The following is a 21,970-nucleotide window of genomic DNA, read 5'->3' as shown; positions in this document are numbered from 1 at the left end:
GGCTATTTAATGAGGAAACAAGGTCCAGAGTGAAAACAGAACAAGTCTCAGAAGTTCTTATCCAGTATAGGAGTTAATCCAACTATTAGCATTTTGCTTACATTGCTAAAAAAAAATTCCTGAGATGAGGAAGAGGAGTTCGGGTCATCATGGTGGTACCAGGGGAACAGAGGATGCAGGGGAAGTCATGCATGTGCTTACTGCAAGGAGGAACTTTGTAAGAAGAAGACAGTTCCACTGTCAGAGCTTCTTTGGGAAAGTCTGTATTGCAGAAGACTCTAGCACAAACTGTGTGACAGTTCAATGGAAGGTTAAGTGAGCTAGCCTAAGTATTTCTCAAGTTATTTAAAAACAGTTGTTATTTTCACTTCTGTACTAAAAAGCTATTTTAATTTTGAATGACTTGATACTATTTCATTGCTTACTTTTTCTGACATGACATAAAGTTGGGGAAAATACCTTGAATAAAACAAGTCATTACCATAAGGCAAGTGGAAAGCATTCCTGAGCCCCTGCATTGTTCAGAACCATCTGGTAGGACTGGAGACAATTCAGACTGTAACCTAGGGCTGCCATTAGGAAGTTTCTACATTCATTGGCCAGATACGACATAAACCTTTGAAAATGAGCCAGCATAAAAGAGTGAAAGGTCAAAATGTCACTGGGCAATATTTGACCACCACAGGAGTGATGTGAATAGTCACTGGGTGAGAGTGTAGATGAGGGGGAAGATTGTTTTATGACTAGATTTTGAAGAGAAGCTGAGATTGTAAGGAGAGAAGGGAAGGCATGCTGTATATAGTCTTTGGTGCTCCTCAGAGTTGGGACTGTTTTTATTTCTTGGTATCCAGTAGCACCTCTAGCCACAGTGCTTTTCACAAAATACACACTTAGGAAAATGGTTCGGTTGAATTAGTGCACAGTTGTGTGGCATGTGGGGTTGTGATAAGAGCTTGGTGTAGTTTTCTGTTTTTTTGTTGGTTTGTATATTTTCTTACTGCTATTTAGTTAGAATTGAGACCAGGAGTAGCATGCTCCTTAAGCAAGAGACCAAGAACAGTTTATGTAGTTCAGTGGTCAGAGCACCATGCTTCAAAGTCAGATTAGGAGGTTTAGGAGGTAAAGAAATACAAAGGGACACTCGACATAGGAAAGCTGAGAGGAGCTTTGAAGAAAGAAAAGATTATTTCCGATGGCAGGTCATGGAAGGGTCCATGAAGAGGTGACTGCAGGGTGAGGCCGATGAGAAAACCTTTATTCTTTGTGGGCATCTCCACCCCTTGCTGCCACATCATGCCTCGATGACATCTATTTTCTCCACAAGCTTCCTCAAACTTTGGCCCTAAAATACATAAATAAATTTATGTGTTTAGCACACCGATTTCATTTAACACACCACAACTTGGCTTCCTTCCCTGCACAGTGGAGAAGAAATGTTTCCTCCTTAAGACTCAACTTTCTATCTGTGGTCCAGACTCCATCCCTTCTGGTCTCTTAGGGTCCTTATTCAAACATTGTTTTCCGGATTAGAATGTGCTCGGTTTTCTGCTTCCTTCTCTTCACACATGAACATCTTGTGTATTCAAGATATACTCCCTTAATCCTAAACTCTCCTGATTTATGTCCTCTTTTTCCCTTCAAGAAAATGTCCTGTATCAGCTTAAGTCATGTGGATGTGACTCTTGTGCTTTCCTTTCCCTCCCTGCAGTTTCTGTCTCAGATCACCAGTGTTGTTCTCTCTATGTCCAGTGGAACTTTTTCAGTACTTGGTTTACTTAATCTCTATGGCTATGTCACACTCTTTGTTCACTTCATGAAGTGTTCTTTCTTCATGAAAAAGAATACTTTTAGACTCTTTGAAGTTTTAAACTGTATATTCAAGTATTGACCTGTGTGAAGAGATGTATTTCCTATCTAAGAAAATCAATTCAAGTTAGCAGTCCTTCAAGAAACTTATCTGCCCCTGCTCTGAGTTATTTGTTCCTCCCTTGAGTTCTGCAGCCCTCTTTGTGCATCTTGTTATAAAGCACCTTATACTTTCCACTAATATGCTGTGAACCTTAGAGGAAGGACTATGTTCTTAATGAGCATCATGGTTAACCCCTCCTCCTAGTTATGTTGTCACTAAGAAATAGATTTGAAAATTAAGTTTTTGATGTGTACTTGCTATGGAGATCCTCCTTGTTCCCTATGCCTCTAGCAGAGGATTGCTTCTGCAAAGAATACAAACCTGTCTTCCACCTCCTAGAAGACTCTCACCTTTCTTTTTTCCCTTATTTTCCTTTCCCCCAGGGTCTTGCTGTATAGCCCAGGCTGGCCTTGAACTCCCTATGCAGCACAACCTGGAGATCTTCCTGCTTCAGCCCCCCAAGGGCTAGGATTGTGGGCATGAATCACCATGCCTGGCTTGCTTTTCATAAGAGCCACTCATAATTGGTAATAAATAACTAGGCTGCAGCTGCTGAGGCTCTGTCTTCTACATTTAATTCAATTTCAGAATTTTATTTTCATTTAAGATGAAAAGTTCTTTCATGTTTGGAGCTGTGGTAAGCTAGGCAGACAGACAGATTGGACATGGTAATGTTTTGCCAGGCTCTGGGTCTGATTTGTTCTGGGCATGAGCAGTCAATCCTGTTAATGTAAAAAAAAACTTTACTGGGCTGGCAGTGTGCTAAAGTGGTAGAGTGCTTGCTTAGCAAGCATGAAGCCCTGAGTTCAAACCCCTGCACCACCAAAACAACAACAACAAACCAGTCCTACCAAAACAAACAAACAAAAACTTTACTAAAATCTAACTTACATACCATAAGTTTTTAATACTTTAAACATATTATAAACAGTATTACTGTTTGCTTAGTAATACTTAGCAAATTTCATTGCACAACTATTACCAGTCTAGTTTCCATCACCCTCACTAAGACCAGGGAGCCTATTGAAACATGACATGATTAGACATTTAATTCTGGCAAGAAAGTTTACCTTGTCCATTTTAGCTAGCAATGAAATGATTTCCTCAGGGATGGGTCTGTGTCAGATATGAATAAGCTTAGACATTAAATACATTACTTACGAGAAGAAAAACCATTTCCCTCTGTTTTTTACTTATTCTTACAGTTTTTCAAATTGCTTTAATTTATGCTCAGAAGTTCCTTTTGAGGAAGAAGATTTCTCATGAAGATTTCTCACTTTGCTGGTATGGCTTGGAAAACAAGCCTCAATTACTGCAGCAGCTTCCTTAGTGCTCCTCTCCCTCACCAGCCCCTCCTTCTCATCCAATGGCTCAGAGTGGTTTTCCTCATCACTCCTTGTCCTTTCATTCATTCCTTCCTGTTCCAAATCCCTGAAGGGTCTGCACATTCTCTTCCTTAGCCCACCTGTTCTTGTCCATCAACACCTCCCCCACCTCCTATCATAGTCCTTCAGCACCTGAGGGCCATTTTCTTGGGATCGCCGCCTGGTTCCCCTCCCTCTTCATATGGAGTGCTTTATTGCTGCTACTCTGCATTCTTTCTCTCAGGACTTGGCACTTGCCGCACTCCATTGAGGTGACTAGGCTGTTTCCAGCACCTGGGTGGTGCTCGGATGTGTGAGTGGTTTAGCAGAATCCAGTTGTAGGGAAGACACCAAATTTGGGAGGCTTTCAGCATAGAGCAACCCTGACATGTAGAGGGAGGTTGCTCTGCAGGATGGGTGTGGCAAGCAGAGGAGCCGCTCCTGGAGGAACCGAATCTCAGTGGCCTGGAGTAGTCAGTTCCGGCATTGGCTCGTTCCCCTTCTGTATTGCACAGCGCTGGAAACCACTAGGTCATGTGCTCTGCAGAACTTGTTCAGCCGGTTTCCTTTTCATAGACCCCGAATTCACATTCCCACCCATTCTTTTCTGCACATGCCCTCGGTCTGGGCTTGTTTTAAGGCTTACCACCGGAGTCATTTCTTTGTCTTGCTAGGGGCAGAACGGGAGGGGCTATTTGCAGCCTTAGAAGAATGCTATCAGCAGGACAAGGTAGACTCATTTCACAAGTGAGGGTCAGGCTTAGCAGTAGGTCTGCTTCTGGGATTTCAGCTCTCACATGTGTGTGGATACCTGCACACACAATAGCATTACCTACATCTTCTAGTGCTTGGTGTAGACTATGTCACTGAGTCCTCATGAGGACCCTAGGACGTTAGAGGTTGCTCCCAATCCTGTTTTACAGACAGGAAACGGAAGCATAGAGGTCAGTTAGTTAACACGTACTCTTGCTTATTCTTCCTTCCCTCTTTTCTCAGGGAAGAAAGTGGCTAGCTGCCACCTCTGCTCTTTGGAACCTTGCTTTTGTGTTTTTCTTAGTACTTCCTTCACTTGTAGGCTTTTTCCACAATAATTACACAAACTTTAAAACAGCTTCCCTGAATGTACCACCATCTCAGACTAACCCCTAACCTAATCCACCAATTTTTCTTCTCTCTTTAGGGTTTTTGTAAGGATTTCTCTATGTAGCTCAGGCTGGCCTCTAACTCACAGTCCTGCCTCAACCTCCCAAATGTTGGGGTTATAGGCATGTACCACCATACCTGGCTTCTCCACCCTCCTTTTTTCTTTTTGTTAGTTCATATTTTTGGTTAACTCATACACAGTAATTTGTCTTCTGGTTTGTTGAAACAGTAAGTCAGACAATGCTTGCCACAATAATGTCTTATCAAAGTGGCTGGCTGTCCAGCGTCCCCAGCATTCAGCTGAAGGGCAATCCCTGTGAAGGTGGCTGTTAATTTTTGTCATTCTCGCCTGCCTGATGGGGTTCAGCCAACTTAGCCTTCTTTCTCTTAGGCTTGTTCTTCTTGGGAGTGGCTTAAGGCTTCTTCCTTTTCGTAGCACCACCAGAATGTCTCACCACCAGCTGGGGAGTAGGCTTTGTAGGAATGTGGTAGTCAGACAAAGGGCGTCCGTGTCCATTGCTTGCCAGCAAAGATCAGTCTTTGCTGTTGGGAGGAACGCCTTCCTTATCCTGGATCTTGGTCCTTATGTTTTCTGCAGTATGGGAGGGTTCAGCCCTCCAGGGGAGTGCTGTTGCCTGAGGGTTTTTATGAAAGTTTGTGTCTTGGTGGCAGTTCAACCACAGATGGCATATCAGGAAGCTCTTCTCTGCTTAAACTTGAAAAACATTTGCTGCTTCTCCTTCCTGGCTTCTAGTTGTTTTCCTCAACTATCATTTTTATAGTTAGCCTCAGCTCATGCCTATTCTTCTGGGATTCCTTTCAGGGGTCACAGACAACTTTCTTCCCAGTTTGCCACATCCCTTGCTCTTTGCCACCATCTTTTTGCAGCATTTGAAGGTGCTTATGTGTTCCAGATTTCTGAAATTTTTTCCTTCATTGGTGGCCACCATGTGATTCCTTCCTGATTCTGCTGCAGCTTTGACTGTCTTCCACCTGTTAAATGCTCTTGTGCTCTGAAGCAGTCTTTTGTCGTCTTTCTTTTTTCTTTCTTTTTTTGTTTTTTGGAGTATTGGGGTTTGAGCTCAGGGCCTACACCTTGAGCCACTCCACCAGCCCTTTTTTGTAATGGGTATTTTTCAAGATAGGGTCTCTTGAACTATTCCCCTGGGCTGGCTTCGAACCACAGTCTTCCTGATCTCTGCCTCCTGAGTAGCTAGGATTACAGGCCTTGCCACCTGTGCCTGGCAGTCTTTCATCTTTCTGTCTTTATAGCCTGCTTTCCAGGACAACTGTTCCCCTCCCAGATTTGAAACTTCCTATTTTTCATACCTGAGTTTCAGATTTGTGCTTCCAACTGTCTGGAATGCCATGCTTAATGTCCCATTGACATTTCAAGCTGAGTGTGTTTCAGACATCCTCTTCTCCTATGGGTGTCCCTTGTCTTGTTATGTGGCATCATTTCTTATTTAGTCATCCATGCCACAAGCCGCCAAGTTACTTTTTAAAAATAAAACCTTTTCTTCTTCCTTTTATAGAAGTTTCTGTAAGTTTGCTAAAGATGTACTCTCTGCCAGATTTTTTTTTTTTTTTCCTGGAACTCTGTGTAAGAATGTGGGGTTTCCCCACACACTGGGTAATGTTATTTTTTTAATCTCAGGCAGTCTGAGAGCTGAAGAGGGTAATATCGCTACTTTAACTTACTTTGCTTAGATTAGTAATGAGATTGAGAAGTGATTATTGGCTATTTATGTTTCTTTTCTGAGTTGCCTATTTGTGTTTCTAGCCTCATTTTTCTAAGGAAGCATTTCTCTTTTTTTTTTATTCCAAGTGCTTAAAATATGTCTATATAAAGATAATGTGAGATTGTGAGCACTGTTATATATTGCAATTTTTACCACCAGTTTCTTTTAAAATTTTAGTGTTTTAAAAAATTGCTTCACAGAAACTTAAACACTTATATATAAACAATTTCTTTCCATTTCTGATTTTTGCCTCTATAGTCTTGTTTGTAAATTCCTTTCCTATTTTGAGATAATACAACTATTCATGCATGTGTATGTGTATATATGTATTTAAAATCTGTAATCTATTTGATGTTCATGTTAATTGCAAAAGTCAAGGTCCAAAACTGACTTTACACATTGGGTATTGTGGCTTCCACCTGTAATCCCAGTGCTCAGATGAGGCAGGAGAATTGAGAGTTTAAGACCAGTCCATTCTGCAAAATGGGCCATGTCTTCAAACACAGAATCAAATAAACAAACAAAAAAGCCCAGCCAAATTTACTCTACTTTTAAAAACTTTTGTTTATTTTTTGCCACCTTGGGGACTTGAACATGCTAGGCAGGTGCTTTCACACTTGGTGACACTGCTAGGCTGATGCCCCCTACCTTCCAGTTTTATGAAAACATAAACTTCCCCACTCTCCTCCCTCCTTTTCACCTAACACACTGTCACTTGGTCTGGTTCTGTCTTCGTAACTACTCTTCATCCTTTTCTGCTCCTGCATTGAAAGACCTGTTGTCTCTCACCTGTTTCCTGAAATGGTTACCTAATACTTCTCCCTCAAATCTGTCTCCCGTCCTTGTTACCCTTCTCAGTCTCAGATCTGCCTGACCACTCTTGCTGGAAAACCTGTGGTGCTTTCTGCTGCCTGAAGAATAAAATACTGATGCTGTGGCTGCTTTGCCACCTTGCCCTTCACAGTGATTGTCATGCACACCCAGGACGTGCCATTTGGTTTCAGGCTTCTTGCTCTTAGTTACGCTGGCTCATTATCTTACATGAATCCTTTTCCCATTTCCTACCTCTCAAAATTCAGACCAAGTTCAAACATCATCTCCATTTGTAGATAGTTGTTCCCAGAGTGACTTCTCTGAAGGCAGGACTGCCATTCACATATTTTGCCACTGATAAATCAGTGTTGCAAAGAGGAGACAGAAATATTTCCTGAGTGGATATGTAGCTGTCAAAGAAGACAATTTTCTTGGAGAATTGAATTAAAATATGTGTAAAACAAAACTTTATAAAAAACAGACTGAATATAGAAGTTTTATAAGAATTACTTATAGTTAGGTATGGTGATACACACCACTAGCACCGGTGGTAACCCCAGCACCAGGAAGGCTGAGACAGGAGGGTCTCATTCAAGGCCAGCCTGGGCTGCATAGTGAGGCCCTATATAAAAAAAAACAAACAAAAAAAATTGTAAAAATTATTATGTAACTAAAGATAGGCTCTTGTATAAGTACTCATTTTTTTCATTTATCTGTCCATCCATTTATTTTTGGTACTGGGGTTTGAACTCAGGGCCTCCATCTTGAGCTACTCCACCAGTCCTTTTTTGTGATGAGTTTTTTCAAGATAGGATCTTGTGAACTATTTGCCCGGGCTGGCTTGGAACTGCAATCCTTCTGATCTGTGCCTCCTGAGTAGCTGGGATTACAGGCATGAGGCACTTGGTGCCTGGTTCATTTATTTATATATTATGTGAATATATTTATTCATTTATTCATAAATTTCATTTATTAATATATTTGCATAATTAATTATATAAAGCTGTTTAACTGTAATACTTCTATACATGCATATACTGAACTTTGATAAAATTCACCCCCTGTATTACTCTTTCCTATCCCCCCTTTGAAAGAAATTTTAACAGGCTTCATTATTCTATTTTCATCACACGTATAAACACTCATTTTTCATAGGAATAGTGTCAGTCTCACCAAGGTTCAGTAGTTACTAGGCTTGTCTAAGTGCTTGTTGGAATGAGGGTGTTAACAAGGCCATGTTCTGTGTCTGTGGGAGACCTAAGAACCTGAGCTTTTGACAGTGAGTGTTCAGTAGGTGGCAGCTGTTTGGGCAGAGACTGTGTGTTACAGCCATTAGATGTGGACTTGGACCCCAGAAACTTAGGTTCAAGTGTGAGCTTACTACTTGGTAGCCTTAGGTTATCTTGCTCTCTGTACCATGGTTTTCTTACCTTAGGAGGCTGCTGCAAAGATCAAGTGAGATAATGGCTATAGTTAGCTTTCCCATCACAAGGTGTTAGAGTTTTCAAGTTCTATTTATACTGAAAATGAACCATTCAAATGCTGTTTTCCTGCTTAGTTTTTTAGATTTTTTTTTTTTTTTTTAATAATTTGAGTTAGATTTGCTGAAGCAGATTTGGGTTAAAGTCGAGGAGAAAATGTTGAGCATCTATGTCCTTCGTGAGAGGAAGGGCTGAGAGCTGTACTTCACTTTCTGTAGCACCATGGGCTTTGTCACCAGTTCTGATTGAGGCTGTAGTGGAGAGTCCCGATCACATGAAGGGCATATGCTAGTCTCCGAACTTTTTGTTCTCTTTCTTTTTTTTTTTTTTTTTTTTTTTTTTTGTGGTACTAGGCATTGAACCCAGGGCCTTGAGCTTGCTGGGCCAGCACTCTACCACTTGGGCTGCCCTTTTTGTTTTTGTTTTTGAGGCAGGGTCTCAGAACCTTTGCCAGGCCTCTGCCTCCCTAGTAGCTGGATGGTGTGCCCTACCATGCCTGGCTGAACTTTTTTGTTTTTTAAAGTTGTTTAAACATTTTTACTTGTTTGCTAATAAAAATTTTAAAAGCCTCCACCATTGCAAGGTGATTTTTCTGAAACAGATTCAACGGCTGACTTCAGGACTAGGTGAAGTAAAGGTTTCTTAGCAGGAGGAAGGCCTTGCGAGGTGTCACTTGCTGACTTCCCACCCTCCTTCCCAGGACTCCTTATCACTTACCTTCCAGCATTTGCTGTGCTGAGTTGCTGCGCCACACGTCTTTTTTGTCATATCTCCTTGCCTTTGTACATGGTATTTCTTCTGGTTGGAGACCTTCTGTGCATTGGCCATTTGGTAAAGTCCTCATTGTTCTTTAAAGACTCATAATTGGAAACTGGAAGGAAGGTTAATATTTTGAGCAGCAAAATTAGGATCCCAAAGATGCTGATGTTAGAGATATGAGCTGAATCCAACATGAAGAAATATTTAAATAATGTTTGTGTGTGTATGTTGTACTGGAAATTGAACACAGGGCCTCATGCATGCTAGGCCCTCAGCTTCATCCCCACCCCTGAATAATGGTTTTAATCTGGAACTGTAGAGGCTCTGTATTTGGGGGAAAAAAAAGTAGTTTCTATTTGGAAAAGCATAATAAAATAATTCAATCTGAGACTTTGTGGTTGTAGAGTGTTAGGATGAAGATGATGGTCTTCCTTTGAGGCTAGTGAGAATGTAACTGTGCAACTGGGGAATGACGAAGATGAATGAGAGTGGTGTGTGATGGCTGGGGAGGGTCCAGTCCCCACATCCAGTAATGCCAGCACTTGCTGTGTGCCAGGCTCTGTGCTCAGCACCTTGTATTTCCTTTCTTCCAGCTCTCCCCAGCACTGTGTCGGTGTGAGCTATTCTTCTCTTCACAGAGCCCTTGGAGGAACTGGAACCGCTGTGGTTAACGGAAGCGTTGGGATGGGTGACTCATGGGAGGAAAGGCACAAGTGTTTCCTCAGTAGCCAGCCAAGCACTGTGCTGGCCTCCACTTCACTTGCAGTCTTACTGAATTCTTAAGAACAAAACTTTTGGAAGGTATTGCCATCCTGTTTTAACAAATGAAGAAACTGTGCAATGTGGTGGTTTATGCTGAATCCCAGCACTCTGGAGGCTGAGGCAGGAGGATTATGAGTTCAAGATCAACCTGGGTTATAAAGCAAAACAAGCAAAAAATGAGGAAACTGGTTAAGTGGTTTGCTGGCTTTTTAAGTGCCAGAAACCAGCTGTAAACCCAGGTCTGTCTCTCAGTGCTTGTTACATGGTGCGTGTGTCAGAATGCTCTCCTGCTTCAAAGGCAGTTCAGGGTGCTAATGGGGAGCTGGCTCTGGTTGCACAAAAGCTGTCTGGGTATTGGGATCCAGAAATAGAGTGGCCGCCATGAGGGTTTGATTTCCTGTCAGTGGCAATGTGTCAGGCTTAGCCTGCTTCATGATTTGCTGAGATGTTTTGGGAACATTTCAGGCATCAGAGCGGGGAGGGAGAGAAGGCAGGGTGGGGGAGGTGGACAGGTAGACAAGAAGGTATAGAAGATACTTTCACTTGTTTTGAGGCAGGGTCTCATGATGGCAGCCCAGGCTGGCCTGGGACTCTAGGCAGCACAGACTGGGCTCCTGTCATCCCCCTGTTTCAGCAATCTCCTCCCCAGTGCTGGGATTATGGATATGCACCATCCTGCTGTCTTTAATGAGCCATATAACCTTAAAATTCTAAGGACTATTGATAAGACAGTTAAACAGAGAATCAGTACAAAGTTGTGTTGGCCAATGATGTGTGTGTGTAGAGATTTTTAAAAAAATGTATAAAGATAAATGCTGAAGCTTTATAAGAAAGTTTTATGTCAGAGTTGAGAACCACTGCTGGATATATAGTGAAGCTAAAATGTCTAAAACCTCAGAACGCAGAGCAATATCAGCCCTTTCTCATATATGGGTTATCTGAAACTTGGCTGTGTTTAGACAGCTCTGTGGGGCTCAGTCCCTCAGGGATTTGCTGTGGTGTGGTAAGAACAGCAGTGGTGTAGAGAGGAGTGTTCTGAGGAAGAATTGGCCTTGGCGTTCCTCCTCTGCTGCAGGTGACCTTGGGTAAACCTTACTCCTAATTTGTAAGTGAAGGGATTGTGCAGATGAGGCACAACTTTGGAGCTGGTCTTTTGGACAATTAAAAAACACTTTCAATGGTATATATACATATGTATGTACACACACACACACACACACACACACACACACACACACACATTTGGTGGTGCTGGGGAATTGAACCCAGAGTCTTGTTCACTCCAAGTTTGTGCTCTACCTCCAAACCACACCCACAAGCAAGTTATGACTTTAAGGGCCTCTCTTAAGGAATTAATTCTAGACGTAGAAGAATATTGTGCACAAAAGAATCCTTGCAGTATTATTTAATGGTTGAAAATATTTAGAAATGTCATAATTAGTCAAAGGTGAATGATTAAGCATTTGGTGGGATTTTTATGTAACTTAAAAGTCTTCAGAAACTATAACATAGGAAATGAAATGCTTATAAAATTTTGAGAAATGATTAATAATTTTCCATAATGATGTATGTATTACATTTGAAAATAAAATCAGAAAAGGGATTTGCTCTAGAAGTGCATTAGGCTCTGGCTCTCAGACTGTGACTTAGTGGCAGAGGAGGACTGAAAGGAGGGCTTGTGTCTTGGAATTAAAGTAGACCCTGAACTGCCAAACCTTAGACATGATAGCAGCAGGCCAAGGATATAGCGCAGTCGCAGAAGGCTTCTTATCACAAGTGAGACCCTCTGTTCATCCCCCCAACTCCCAAAATAGTTGTAAAATAGAGTAACATGGCAGCCTACATTTCAAAGCACTTTGGTCCTGACGTATTTCAGTCTCATAAACAAACTGTTCCACTGAGGAGCCACTGAGATCGAGGGCACCATCTCCAGGGACGCTTCTATGTGTTGCCTCTCTGCTCCCTGCTGCCTTTTGCTGATGCCTTTCCACTAAGTCCTCTATTGAAAGTATTGTGTCCACTACGGGAAACTTACAAGTGTGGTCATTCATTGGGATTGTGTTATAGCAGTGGTATAGGGAAGCAGATAACAGGTTGTGGGAGGTGTCACTAAGGTCCCTCCTTTTATTTTCATTTTAATCTAGTAGTTTCAGAGACGAGGGGAACTTAACTACCTCTGGTATTGGCTGTGGTTCAAAGCAAAAGAACTTTTCTTTCTTTTTTGTTTTTTTGAGACAGTACTCACTACGTAGCCCAGTGTCCTTGAACTCTTAATTCTCCTGCTCAGCCTCCTAAGTGCTGGGCTTACAGGTGTGTGCTACCATGCCCACCTGGCACTGTGTTCTTTTTCTATAGTGTACCCTGTGTGTTCACATCATCTTGAGAAGAAAATAAATCATTTTTTCCTAACATCTTGGAGAGCGGATTTGGCTGAGGTGACAGCTTTTGGGTTTGTCCCCATGAATGACAGCCCAAGTGAGATTGTCACTGAGCTGCATTGCCAGAGCGAGTCTTATCTCTATCCTTTTTTAGCGGTGAAATACTGGAAAGGAACTTGTATGATACATGTCCTTGGACTCAATCAACAGCCATGCTTCTCCACGATGCTGCCTTTGGTCTTTTGGCTCCTGCAAAGGTGTAGTTTGGCTTTTATAGTTTTTGCAAGTTGGTGTCTAAGTTACTATAGCAACTCTTCTGGGAAACTCATTTGTTTCTTTTTACCCTCTTAGAGTTTAAATTAATTCTACTACTTGAAAGAAAAGCCAGAAGAGAAGCTTACCATTTTTGGCTGTAGGAAGCAACCAGAAAATCCTCTGGTCCAGCCAGATATGCACACATTGCACTGGCTGCCCAAAAGGTAGAATAGACTTGAAAGTGAAATTGAGTGCCCCTCTATAAAGAGTTGGAGAAAAAGAGAACTGTTGTTTTTTAAAGATTCTTAGCAGTAGTCTCAATTCGAAGATACAGAATTAATACAAATTTTATTCTGAATTATAAACGTAATCATTTATAAAATACACACTCTGTAGTCTAGCAATTTTATTAATGTAAAGAATATCTAGGGCTGGGGAGTGGCTCAAGTAGAGTATCTGCTTAGCAATCGTGAGGACCTGAGTTCAATCCCCAGTACCACCAAATAAATAAATAAATAAATAAATAAATAAATCTGAAACCCATAAGTGGGATCATAACATTTATGTTTGTCTTTGTTTTGGTGGCACTGGGGTTTGAACTCAGGACATTGCATTCTAGACAGGAGCTCTACCACTCGAGCCACTCCCTCAGCCCAGGATCATCCGTTTGCATGTTACTGTACTGGCTGTCTACTTCTATCTTACTGTTTCTCTCATACATTCTGTGGAGGAGTGGGAGGGCGTGTTAGAATGTTTCCTCAAATTTTGTTTTTATTCTAAGAGAGGTTCTCAACATAGCCTCTGGTCTGGAGTGCAGGGACAGGTACGTGACACCTCGCCCACCTTCCCTCTAGTTTTGCCTTTTAATTTATATTCTATGGGTGTGTGCTGATGGCTCATTCCCATGGTCCCAGATACATAGGAGGCTGAAACAGAAGGATCCGTTGAGCCCTGGGGGCTGAGGCCAACTTGGTAACACAGCAAGATCCAGGCTCTTATAAAAGCAAAAACAACAAAATAAAACTTCTGTGTATCTTTTTTTTTGGGGGGGGGGGTGGGGGGGTGAGTTTGTTTTTTTTCTTAAACTCACAGTTTTGTACTTGCTGGGCAAGAACTCTACCACTTTAGCTACATCCCCAGTCTAAAATGTTTCATTTTTTTATGTGACAGTAAATGCACTTTTCACTTTAGCCTGCTTTATCTTGAACTTTTTTCATTTGGGTTTCCAAAGATTTATTACTTTGGTCAAACAGAGGAAGCAATGTTTTGGAAATTTTTCCCCCAGTATGTGGAGGATGTAAGGATAATATTAGCCTTGCACAATTTGAGTGAAATAATTTTAAATTATGGGTTTTTTAACCTGGGGTTCATAAAGTCAACAAAATCTCTGAAATTATATATTTTTCTGGGTGGACAGTCTATAGCTTTCCTCAGATAGTAGTCAAAAGATTCTGTGGCTCAAAGAGCAGTTAAACCATGCCATGAGGAATTTTAGTACCTATGTTTCTGTTTTTAGAAAAATAATGCAACTAAACTTTCCTTCATTTTATCTTATGCTTCCCTGAAAGCTGGTGGGATTTCAGTTGGCTTCTGTTACAAATGGATTTTCTTTGCTAGGTGCCAGTAGCTCACGTCTGTAATCCTAGCTACTCAGGAGGCAGTCATCAGGAGGATTGCTGTTCAAAGCCAATAGTTCCAATAGTTTGAGAGACCCTATGGGGTGGGGGTGGGAGGATCATCACAAAAGAGGGTTGATGGAGTGGCTCAAGTGGTAAGAGTGCCTGCTTAGCCAGTATGAAGCCCTGGGTTCAAATCCCAGTACCACCAAAAAAAAAAAAAAAGAAGAAAAAGGAAAAAAATATTTTCTTAGGACTTCTTAAGGACTGGGAGAGTCGAGGGGGTTCGTGGGGCAGGCAGGATGTGGGGAGCCTGGCAGCTCTGTTGCTAGTGCAGGGGAAGTCAGTGGAGAAGGTGTGTTCACTTTCCTAAGCTCCCTGACTCACAGATCTGAGTGGCCAGTGAGTGACTGTGTGTGGGAATGACTCTTTAAAGAGCATTGCTGTGCTTAAGTTAACCTTTTTCAGGGAAAATGGGAATGAAACACATCTCTAAGGAAGAGTTCTGACCTTCCCTCTTTTTTCACATCCTCTCTCCTTTTGTGCAGGTGGATGGAAGCCTGCCTAGGTGAAGATCTGCCGCCTACCACAGAACTGGAGGAGGGGCTTAGGAATGGAGTCTACCTTGCCAAACTAGGAAACTTCTTCTCACCCAAGGTGGTGTCCCTGAAAAAAATCTATGATCGAGAGCAGACCAGATATAAGGTGAGCTCTTCCTTGCTTGGGCTTAGATTTCTGTAAACTTAATGAGAGAAGGGCTAGCATACATTATTCAGTGGGAGAGCTGTTGAGAAACAGGTGTAAGACCTGTTTGTTCCAACAAAGTACAGCTTTTAAAAAGTCTGGTGGAGAGGAGGAGGTAGTGCAGAGCTCTGGCTGTAAGGGCAGTGGGTACAGAATTGAGTGCCCAGCACTGTGTGCATGCTGGCATGCTCTGTGCTGCTCCCTCAGCCCCTGCGGGAATGAATTCATTTCCATGGTCCAGATGACTTTTCCACTCTTAGAAAGTAGAGGAAGTAACTAGGGGAATCACAACTTTACTATAATTTTAACCACGCCCTGGGATTTGTTGGCAAGTTGCTGTAGTAACTTGAGGAAAAAGCGTTGCAGCGCTACATTGGAGTTTAGAGAAAAACAGCAAAGTGCCTCAAATTGAGAAGGCTAAGATAAGTGAAAGGGTTTGAGTCCTGTGGCTGAGGCCCAAAAAAAGAAAACTGTTTAAGTTGGGATATTGACAAGGACCAAATCTGTTGTCTCTATTGCTCCTAAAGTGAACCTACCTATGAGCTCTTTGTGAATAAGTCTAAATGATAGTGGAGGATTGCATGAGCGAGAGTGACTGCCAGAACCTTGTGAAAAAAGGTTTTTATACTTTCTGTTTAAGCTCTGGGGAAAACAAGGAAGGTATAGATCCTTGACCAAAATTAATATCTGTGTTAGCTTTCTGATGCTGTGATAAAACACCTGAGAAAATGAACTTAAAAGAGGAAAGATTTATTTTGGCTCAATGTTTTGAGAGGGATCAGTTCATGGTTGGCTGGCTCCAGTGTTTCTTGGTGAGTCAGAACATCATGTCAGGTAACCTGTGGTGCTTACCTTGTGCCTGTTGGGAAAGCAGGCCAGGGGAAGGAGTGGAGAAAGAGAAGAGAAGGAAGAGAGAGGGGGAGAAGATACACCCTTCGAAGGTACACCCCCAGTGTAGCCAGGCCCCACCTCTTAAGAGCCCTTCAGCTATGAACTCCTCAGTGAGTTAATCCATCCAAGGAGTTAGCCCCTTTGTGATCCAATCACTTTTTAACAGTCTACCAGCTGGGGACCAAGCTTTCAATATATCAATCCTTGGGGACTTTCCAGATCCAAACGACAATAATATCCTAGACAGACTTTTCTTACTCAAAAGGTGAAAATGTAAAATGCTGAATTTCAAGTAAGCACTTATTCTGAAGACATCTTTGCACTGTTCTGTAGATTGAATAGCAACATGGTTGAAAAAAAAGAAAAGTAGAGACCTGATATCAATAACTTTTTAAAAAAAATCTTGCTCAAAACTAGCAGATGTAGGGGTTGGCAGAGCGCTAATGGAGTGCTGGTCTAGCATGAGTGAGGTCCTGTGCTCCCTCCCTAAGCACTGTTTGTTTGTGTGTGTGTTTTAAGCAGACAGAGGTTTTCAGGGGTTGTGTTGTTATGACTTTGTAGTACTGGGGACTGAGCCCAGGGCCTCATGCATGTGAAGCAGGTATTCTGCTACTTGATCCATCCCCACGGCCCTTTTGTTTGTATTTTTCTGTTTTTGAGATAGGGTCTTGCTAACTTTGCCTTTCCTGGTTTATAACTTGTGATCCTCCTGCTCTACCTTCCAAGGAGTTAGGATTACAGGTATGTACCACCACACCTGGCACAGGGTGCCATTTCTAAGTGTATTATGAAAGAAGCCCTGCTTGATGTATTTTATAATATATGTCATTTTGTGATTCTCTTCTATCACAAAATAGAAGAAAATTCTCTTCTATTCTCTTCTGTTCAAGTTCCATGCTAAGTGCTTTATGTATACACTATCTTTTTAACAAACAAACAAAATAGGTGTTATAGATGGAGAAACTCAGACTGAAAGAGTGCCTGACCATCCATTGTCACTAGTAGATGGTCAAAGCTAGAACTAAATCTAGGATAATGTAGCTCCAAAGACCGTGGTCCATCAAGAACATCGTATCCATGTGGTTCCTAAGTGAGAGGATTGGAGTTATTTGTCATCTTGGTATTGGAATGTAAGCACAATGATTTAATCTCAAGGAGAGTTTTTAGTTTTTGCCAGCAGTGCCTAACGCTCTATTGTTTCTTCCAGGCAACTGGCCTCCACTTCAGACACACGGATAATGTGATCCAGTGGTTGAACGCCATGGATGAGATTGGACTGCCCAAGGTGACTTACCTACTGTTCACAGTTCAAGTTTTGCCATAAAGTTCCTTCTACCTGTAAAGTTACTCTCCGCTCTTTCTTTCTTTGCTGCATTTCTGAGTCAGGGTGTCACTATGCAGCTCAGGCTGCCCTGGAACTCTCCAACATGCCTGGGCCTTAAGCGTGCTGAGATTATAAGCATATGTTTTTAAGCACTAAAGGATCTCTGTTGTTCAGTTTGATTTAGAAACAGTTTTATTCTTTTCCTTTTGTATTCCTTATGTCTCACCCTAGAGAAATTCCCTATGGTGATAGCACTTTGACTACATCAGTTGTAGATTTGTTTCAAAGTGGTTATTTACAGTGGTTTTTGCAGGGCTAAGGATTGAATCCATGGCATTGTATGGGTAGGCAAGTACTTCTACCACTGAGAACCTCTGTAGCCAAGGCTGGCCTCGAACTTGAGGTCCTCCTGTCTCAGTTCCTGAGTGCTGGGATTGCAGGCATGTGCTACCATGCCCAGCTGATTTAACCACCTTCTTCAATAAAATTCACAAACTATGAGATTTACCATTTAAAATTGTATAGTTAGTGGTTTTTCTTTGTGCACAAAGTTGTTACATTAAAAATTGGACTTTAGGAAATGTTAGATGCTGTCTTCCAGCTTTAGAGCAGTTGATTCTGTGAGTGTGGGGGTCGTGGTGTGTTTTAAATTGCAGAGGCAACACAACAACACACACTCTCTGTTTCTGGTGATGCCTGTGGTTGTGATATGGAGTGTGCAGACGTCTTCTGAATGTTTTGCTCAGGAGTTTGGGTAGCGCTGCCTTTAGTGAAATCGCCATCTCTAGCTGCCCGGTATTATCCATGCAGGCCAGGCCGTGTTGCTGCTCTCAGAGGCATAGTTGTTTTCTTTCTTTTGACTTAGGAACTCGGCTTCAAGGAACTTTTCTTCCCCCTCCCCACAGACAGAAAAACACAAAAAGATTATGTGTAAGGGCTTTCCAGTATTACTTATGATAGAAAAAATGGCAGCAAACTACTTATTCCTTCCCTAGAGTTGTTATTTGTGTTGAAGGGAAAGACTCGTGCCATTAACGGCTGTCTTCCATGTGTTAGGTGAGGGAATCAGTTCAGGTTTTGAGAGATGTCTGGCTAAGGTGCGATCATTATTTTGTGTAAAATAAAGTGGACGTTCTTGGGAAAAGTCTATAAGGAGATAGGTTTCCCACTTCTGCGTGATGGGATTAGGGGCAGTTTTTATTTCCTTTGTACTTTACTACAGAGTTCCAATTTTTGTAACTAAAGAAAGATTAAGAATAGAAGCGAGATGTGGAGTGTCAGAAGGTGACTGACTGAAGCCACTTGGAAATGCATCTCTGGTATTTATCGTAGTGCAGGGCTCATCTTACTTTATGTCTGGTGAACTAAGTTCAGTCAGGGCTGTGCTGGCATGGGATCCTGTGTGGAGCCAAATTCTCACCCAGAGCTGAGTCTGGCTTTTGTCCTTGCCCTTGTTTCATCTGAGCAGAGCGCAAGCGTTCTCTTCCTTGAACGGGATGTTTGAGAATTAGGCCCATAAATATGTCAGGTTCTTAGAGCTACTTGGCCTTTCTGTGCACCTGTAACTTCCTATTCCTGTTTTTTATAAAGATGTCATACTATATAGTATAAAATGCTATTTGTGCACCTGTAACTTCCTGTTTCTATTTTCTATATATTGTCATTGCCAGTGGACAATGACAATTTAATGTACTCAGAGCTTCATTAATATTTGTTATTTCTTGTGGTATTATTACTACAAAATGCCTTTTAAAAGGGGTGGGGGCTGTACTGGCAATTGAACTGAGGGCCTTGCATTTGCCAGGCAGACATTATACCACTTGAGCCATGCCCCTTAGCCATTTTTGCTTCAGTTAGTTTTTGAATAGCATCTTGCTTTTATGCTCAGTCCAGTCTGGACCACTATACTATTTATACTTCCCACATAGCTGGGATGACAGGCATGTGCCACTGCACCCAGCTTTTTATCGGTTGAGATGGGCTTTTTTGACCTGGCTGGCACTGAAATATAGTCCTCCCGATCTCTACCCCCAAGTAACTAGGATTATAGGTGTGAGCCACCATGCCCTACAAAATGGCTTTGTCTGCTAACAGCAGCATATTGGCCTGGACCACATGGCAAGAAGCATAGGGTCCCCCAAAGGCTCTCAGGGACAGCAAGGTAGTCACGACCATCAGCCTTTTGTGATTCTGTCCAGAAGGCTTCGAATAACATGAACTAAAGATACAGAACTGAAAATGTATCTGACCTATAATACATGACATATAATTGACAATATCTATGCAGTGTTTAAAGTAGATGTCTTTCCTAATTAGCATGCAATCTAAGTGTAGAAACTTAACACGATAAAAGTTTAGTTCCTACTGTCTCTATTATAATCGATACTGTGGCCACCTTCTCCATTCTTATTTTTAGTTTTTAAATTGTTTTTAATCTGCACAACTAGTCTTGCTTTCTTTACCTATCCCCCATACATATCCTATTGCACCACTACGTGATCTTTATTTTAGCTACTCTCTCCCCTTCTCATGGTTTTAGTTATTCTGAAGATTCTTTTCTATAAGAAGAACACAGGGTTGGGCTTGGTGGCTCAAGCCTATAATCCTAGCTACTTGGAAGTTGGAGAGTCAAAGAATTGGATCAAGGCCAGCCTAGTGAAAAGTTGGTGAGACACTGTTTTAACCAATGGCTTGCACCGTGGCATGTGCCTGCCTTTCCAGCTATGTGGAGAAGCACAAATAGGAAGATTGTTGTTCAGACCAGTCCAGGCATAGAACAAGATGCTATCTCAAAAACAGTCAGTGCAAAAAAGGACTAGGGGTGTGGTACAGCACCTGGCCCTGAGTTCAACCTCCAGAATTCAACCCTCGGTACAGCCAAAAAAGAAAGACAGAGAGAGAGAAAGTGAGGGAGGGAGAGAGGAAGAAAAAGAGAAAAGAAAAGAGAGAAACACAGTACCTTCAATTGATTGCTGAGTATTTCTCCTTGGATAGCTTTGTATCGCATAGAGTTTTTCATTTATAAAACTAAACCTACCTTTCCCATCAAGTAAATATCCCCTTCTGTGTAATAAATTGTATCATGTCACTATTATCACATGTCACAGTCATGCAGGCTCAAAATCTTGGTGATACCTTAGACTCCAGATTCAGTACGTCCCCAAACCACCTTCATTGATTTGAAATGACTCTTTTATTTACTTACCTTTTCTCAGCCTCTCAGCCAGCCCTTCCAACCTCAGTCTCTTCATTATTCAATATATCCTGTGTCCTGTCTCCAGTCAGTTTTCTAAAGCTCTTTTTAACCTTTGCTCCAAACCAGGATATTTCTTCATGCCCCACTTACCACATTCAAACCTGTCTGACTTTGTTGTTTATGTTTATTTTATTTATTTATTTATTTTTGATTCTGTGGTTTGAACTCAAGACCTTCACCTTGAGCTGCTCCACCAGCCCTATTTTTGTGATGGTTTTTTTCAAGATAGGGTCTTGTGAACTATTTGCCCCAATTGCCTTCAATCCTCCTGATCTCTGCCTCCTGAGTAGCTAGGATTCTAGAATTTATTCTGTACATCTTAGAAAATAGACTCTATCTCTTTACTATCTTACAAACACAGCAAACTTTCTTCTTGCTGTTTCTTTTGTTTGGGAGACCTTCTTTTGCTCTCGTCATTAGTGTATCAATAGTTTAGAATTTGGCAGTCTGTCATAGTATAATAGGTCTTTATTGCTCTCCAGAATCTTCTAACCAATTCATTGTTCAGTCTTTTCCTATCCACTGTTACGGCTTGTCCCACTGTGAAAATAGGTCTTGAAATTGAAGGCTTCTCCCAATTTAAGCCTACTGTGTTGCTCTCCTACCTCATTCATTAACCTGCCAAATATATAGCCCCTTTCATGACACTGGTTCAGGGTTTAACATTGAAGATACAGCAGTGAGTAGCATAGACCCAGCGCCCACCCTCATGTGACTTACAGTCTGTTGCTGTAGCTGTGTTATGCAGATAATTACAGGTGATTGGTTGACTGTGGTAAGTGCCACCAAGGAAAAATACTTATCTTCCATATTTCCATGTGCAGCTCTGTTCTGGTTACTTCATTCGTGTATCTTCTTACTTGCCCAAAGCTTTATAACACACTCTCTTTCATGTTTTATCATTTCCCACTGTCTAAATGTATCAATTTGCACAAACCAAAAGCATTGTGTTTGTTGTTATTAGTCTAAGTGTGGAAGATGGTAAGTAGGAAGACCATGGTCCTTTAAGCCTTGTACACTTGCCGGTGACTTAAACTGCACGAGAACTTGGGTTTCATTTGCCTGTGTCTGGATCTAAAATGAATAAATTATCTTCACACACATAATGGGTCAGCAGGTTGACCAAGTAGGGATTGTCTGCATAATTATTTTCATTCTGCATGGTAGCATCTTACTCCTTGCAGTTCTTATGATGAAACAAATGACTGTTCACCTGAAGAAGCTACTTGCTGAATACCAGTGATGTTCACTAATTGCCCATGGTTTTATGTGTTTCGTTGATGATGGTGAATGAGCAAATGAAACCAGTGAATGGGTAACTTATTCTGTGTCTTCTGTTTCTCCCTAGATTTTTTACCCAGAAACCACAGACATCTATGACCGGAAGAACATGCCGAGATGTATCTACTGTATCCATGCACTCAGGTACCCAGATTTTGTTGGTAACATAAGTTGCATATTTTTTTTTCTTTCTTATAGTTGGATTTGAACTCAGGATCTCATGCTTGCTAGGCAGGTGCTGTACCACTTGAG

General features: G+C 41.6%; 1 protein-coding gene and 1 long non-coding RNA gene across 2 annotated transcripts in view; one reads left to right on the top strand and one right to left on the bottom strand.

The window, feature by feature from the left end:
- The window catches only part of Iqgap1 (IQ motif containing GTPase activating protein 1), a 94,581-nt gene that overhangs the window by 19,490 nt on the left and 53,121 nt on the right, over window positions 1-21,970 (top strand). Inside the window, exons 3-5 of the mRNA XM_020179972.2 lie at window positions 14,771-14,927; window positions 17,065-17,142; window positions 21,786-21,862. Of these exons, the coding sequence (XP_020035561.2) occupies window positions 14,771-14,927; window positions 17,065-17,142; window positions 21,786-21,862 (312 nt within the window). The remainder of the gene's footprint in view (window positions 1-14,770; window positions 14,928-17,064; window positions 17,143-21,785; window positions 21,863-21,970) is intronic.
- Window positions 427-20,436, bottom strand: LOC141419227 (uncharacterized). Its single transcript, XR_012443926.1, has 3 exons — window positions 20,387-20,436; window positions 9,170-9,323; window positions 427-1,342 (listed from the first exon to the last, which is right to left on the bottom strand). It is a non-coding gene; the product is annotated as an uncharacterized lncRNA (long non-coding RNA).

This window comes from Castor canadensis, chromosome 19 (assembly GCF_047511655.1).
Source record: "Castor canadensis chromosome 19, mCasCan1.hap1v2, whole genome shotgun sequence".
Lineage (NCBI taxonomy): Eukaryota > Metazoa > Chordata > Mammalia > Rodentia > Castoridae > Castor > Castor canadensis.
This window is presented reverse-complemented; position numbering and strand designations above follow the sequence as displayed.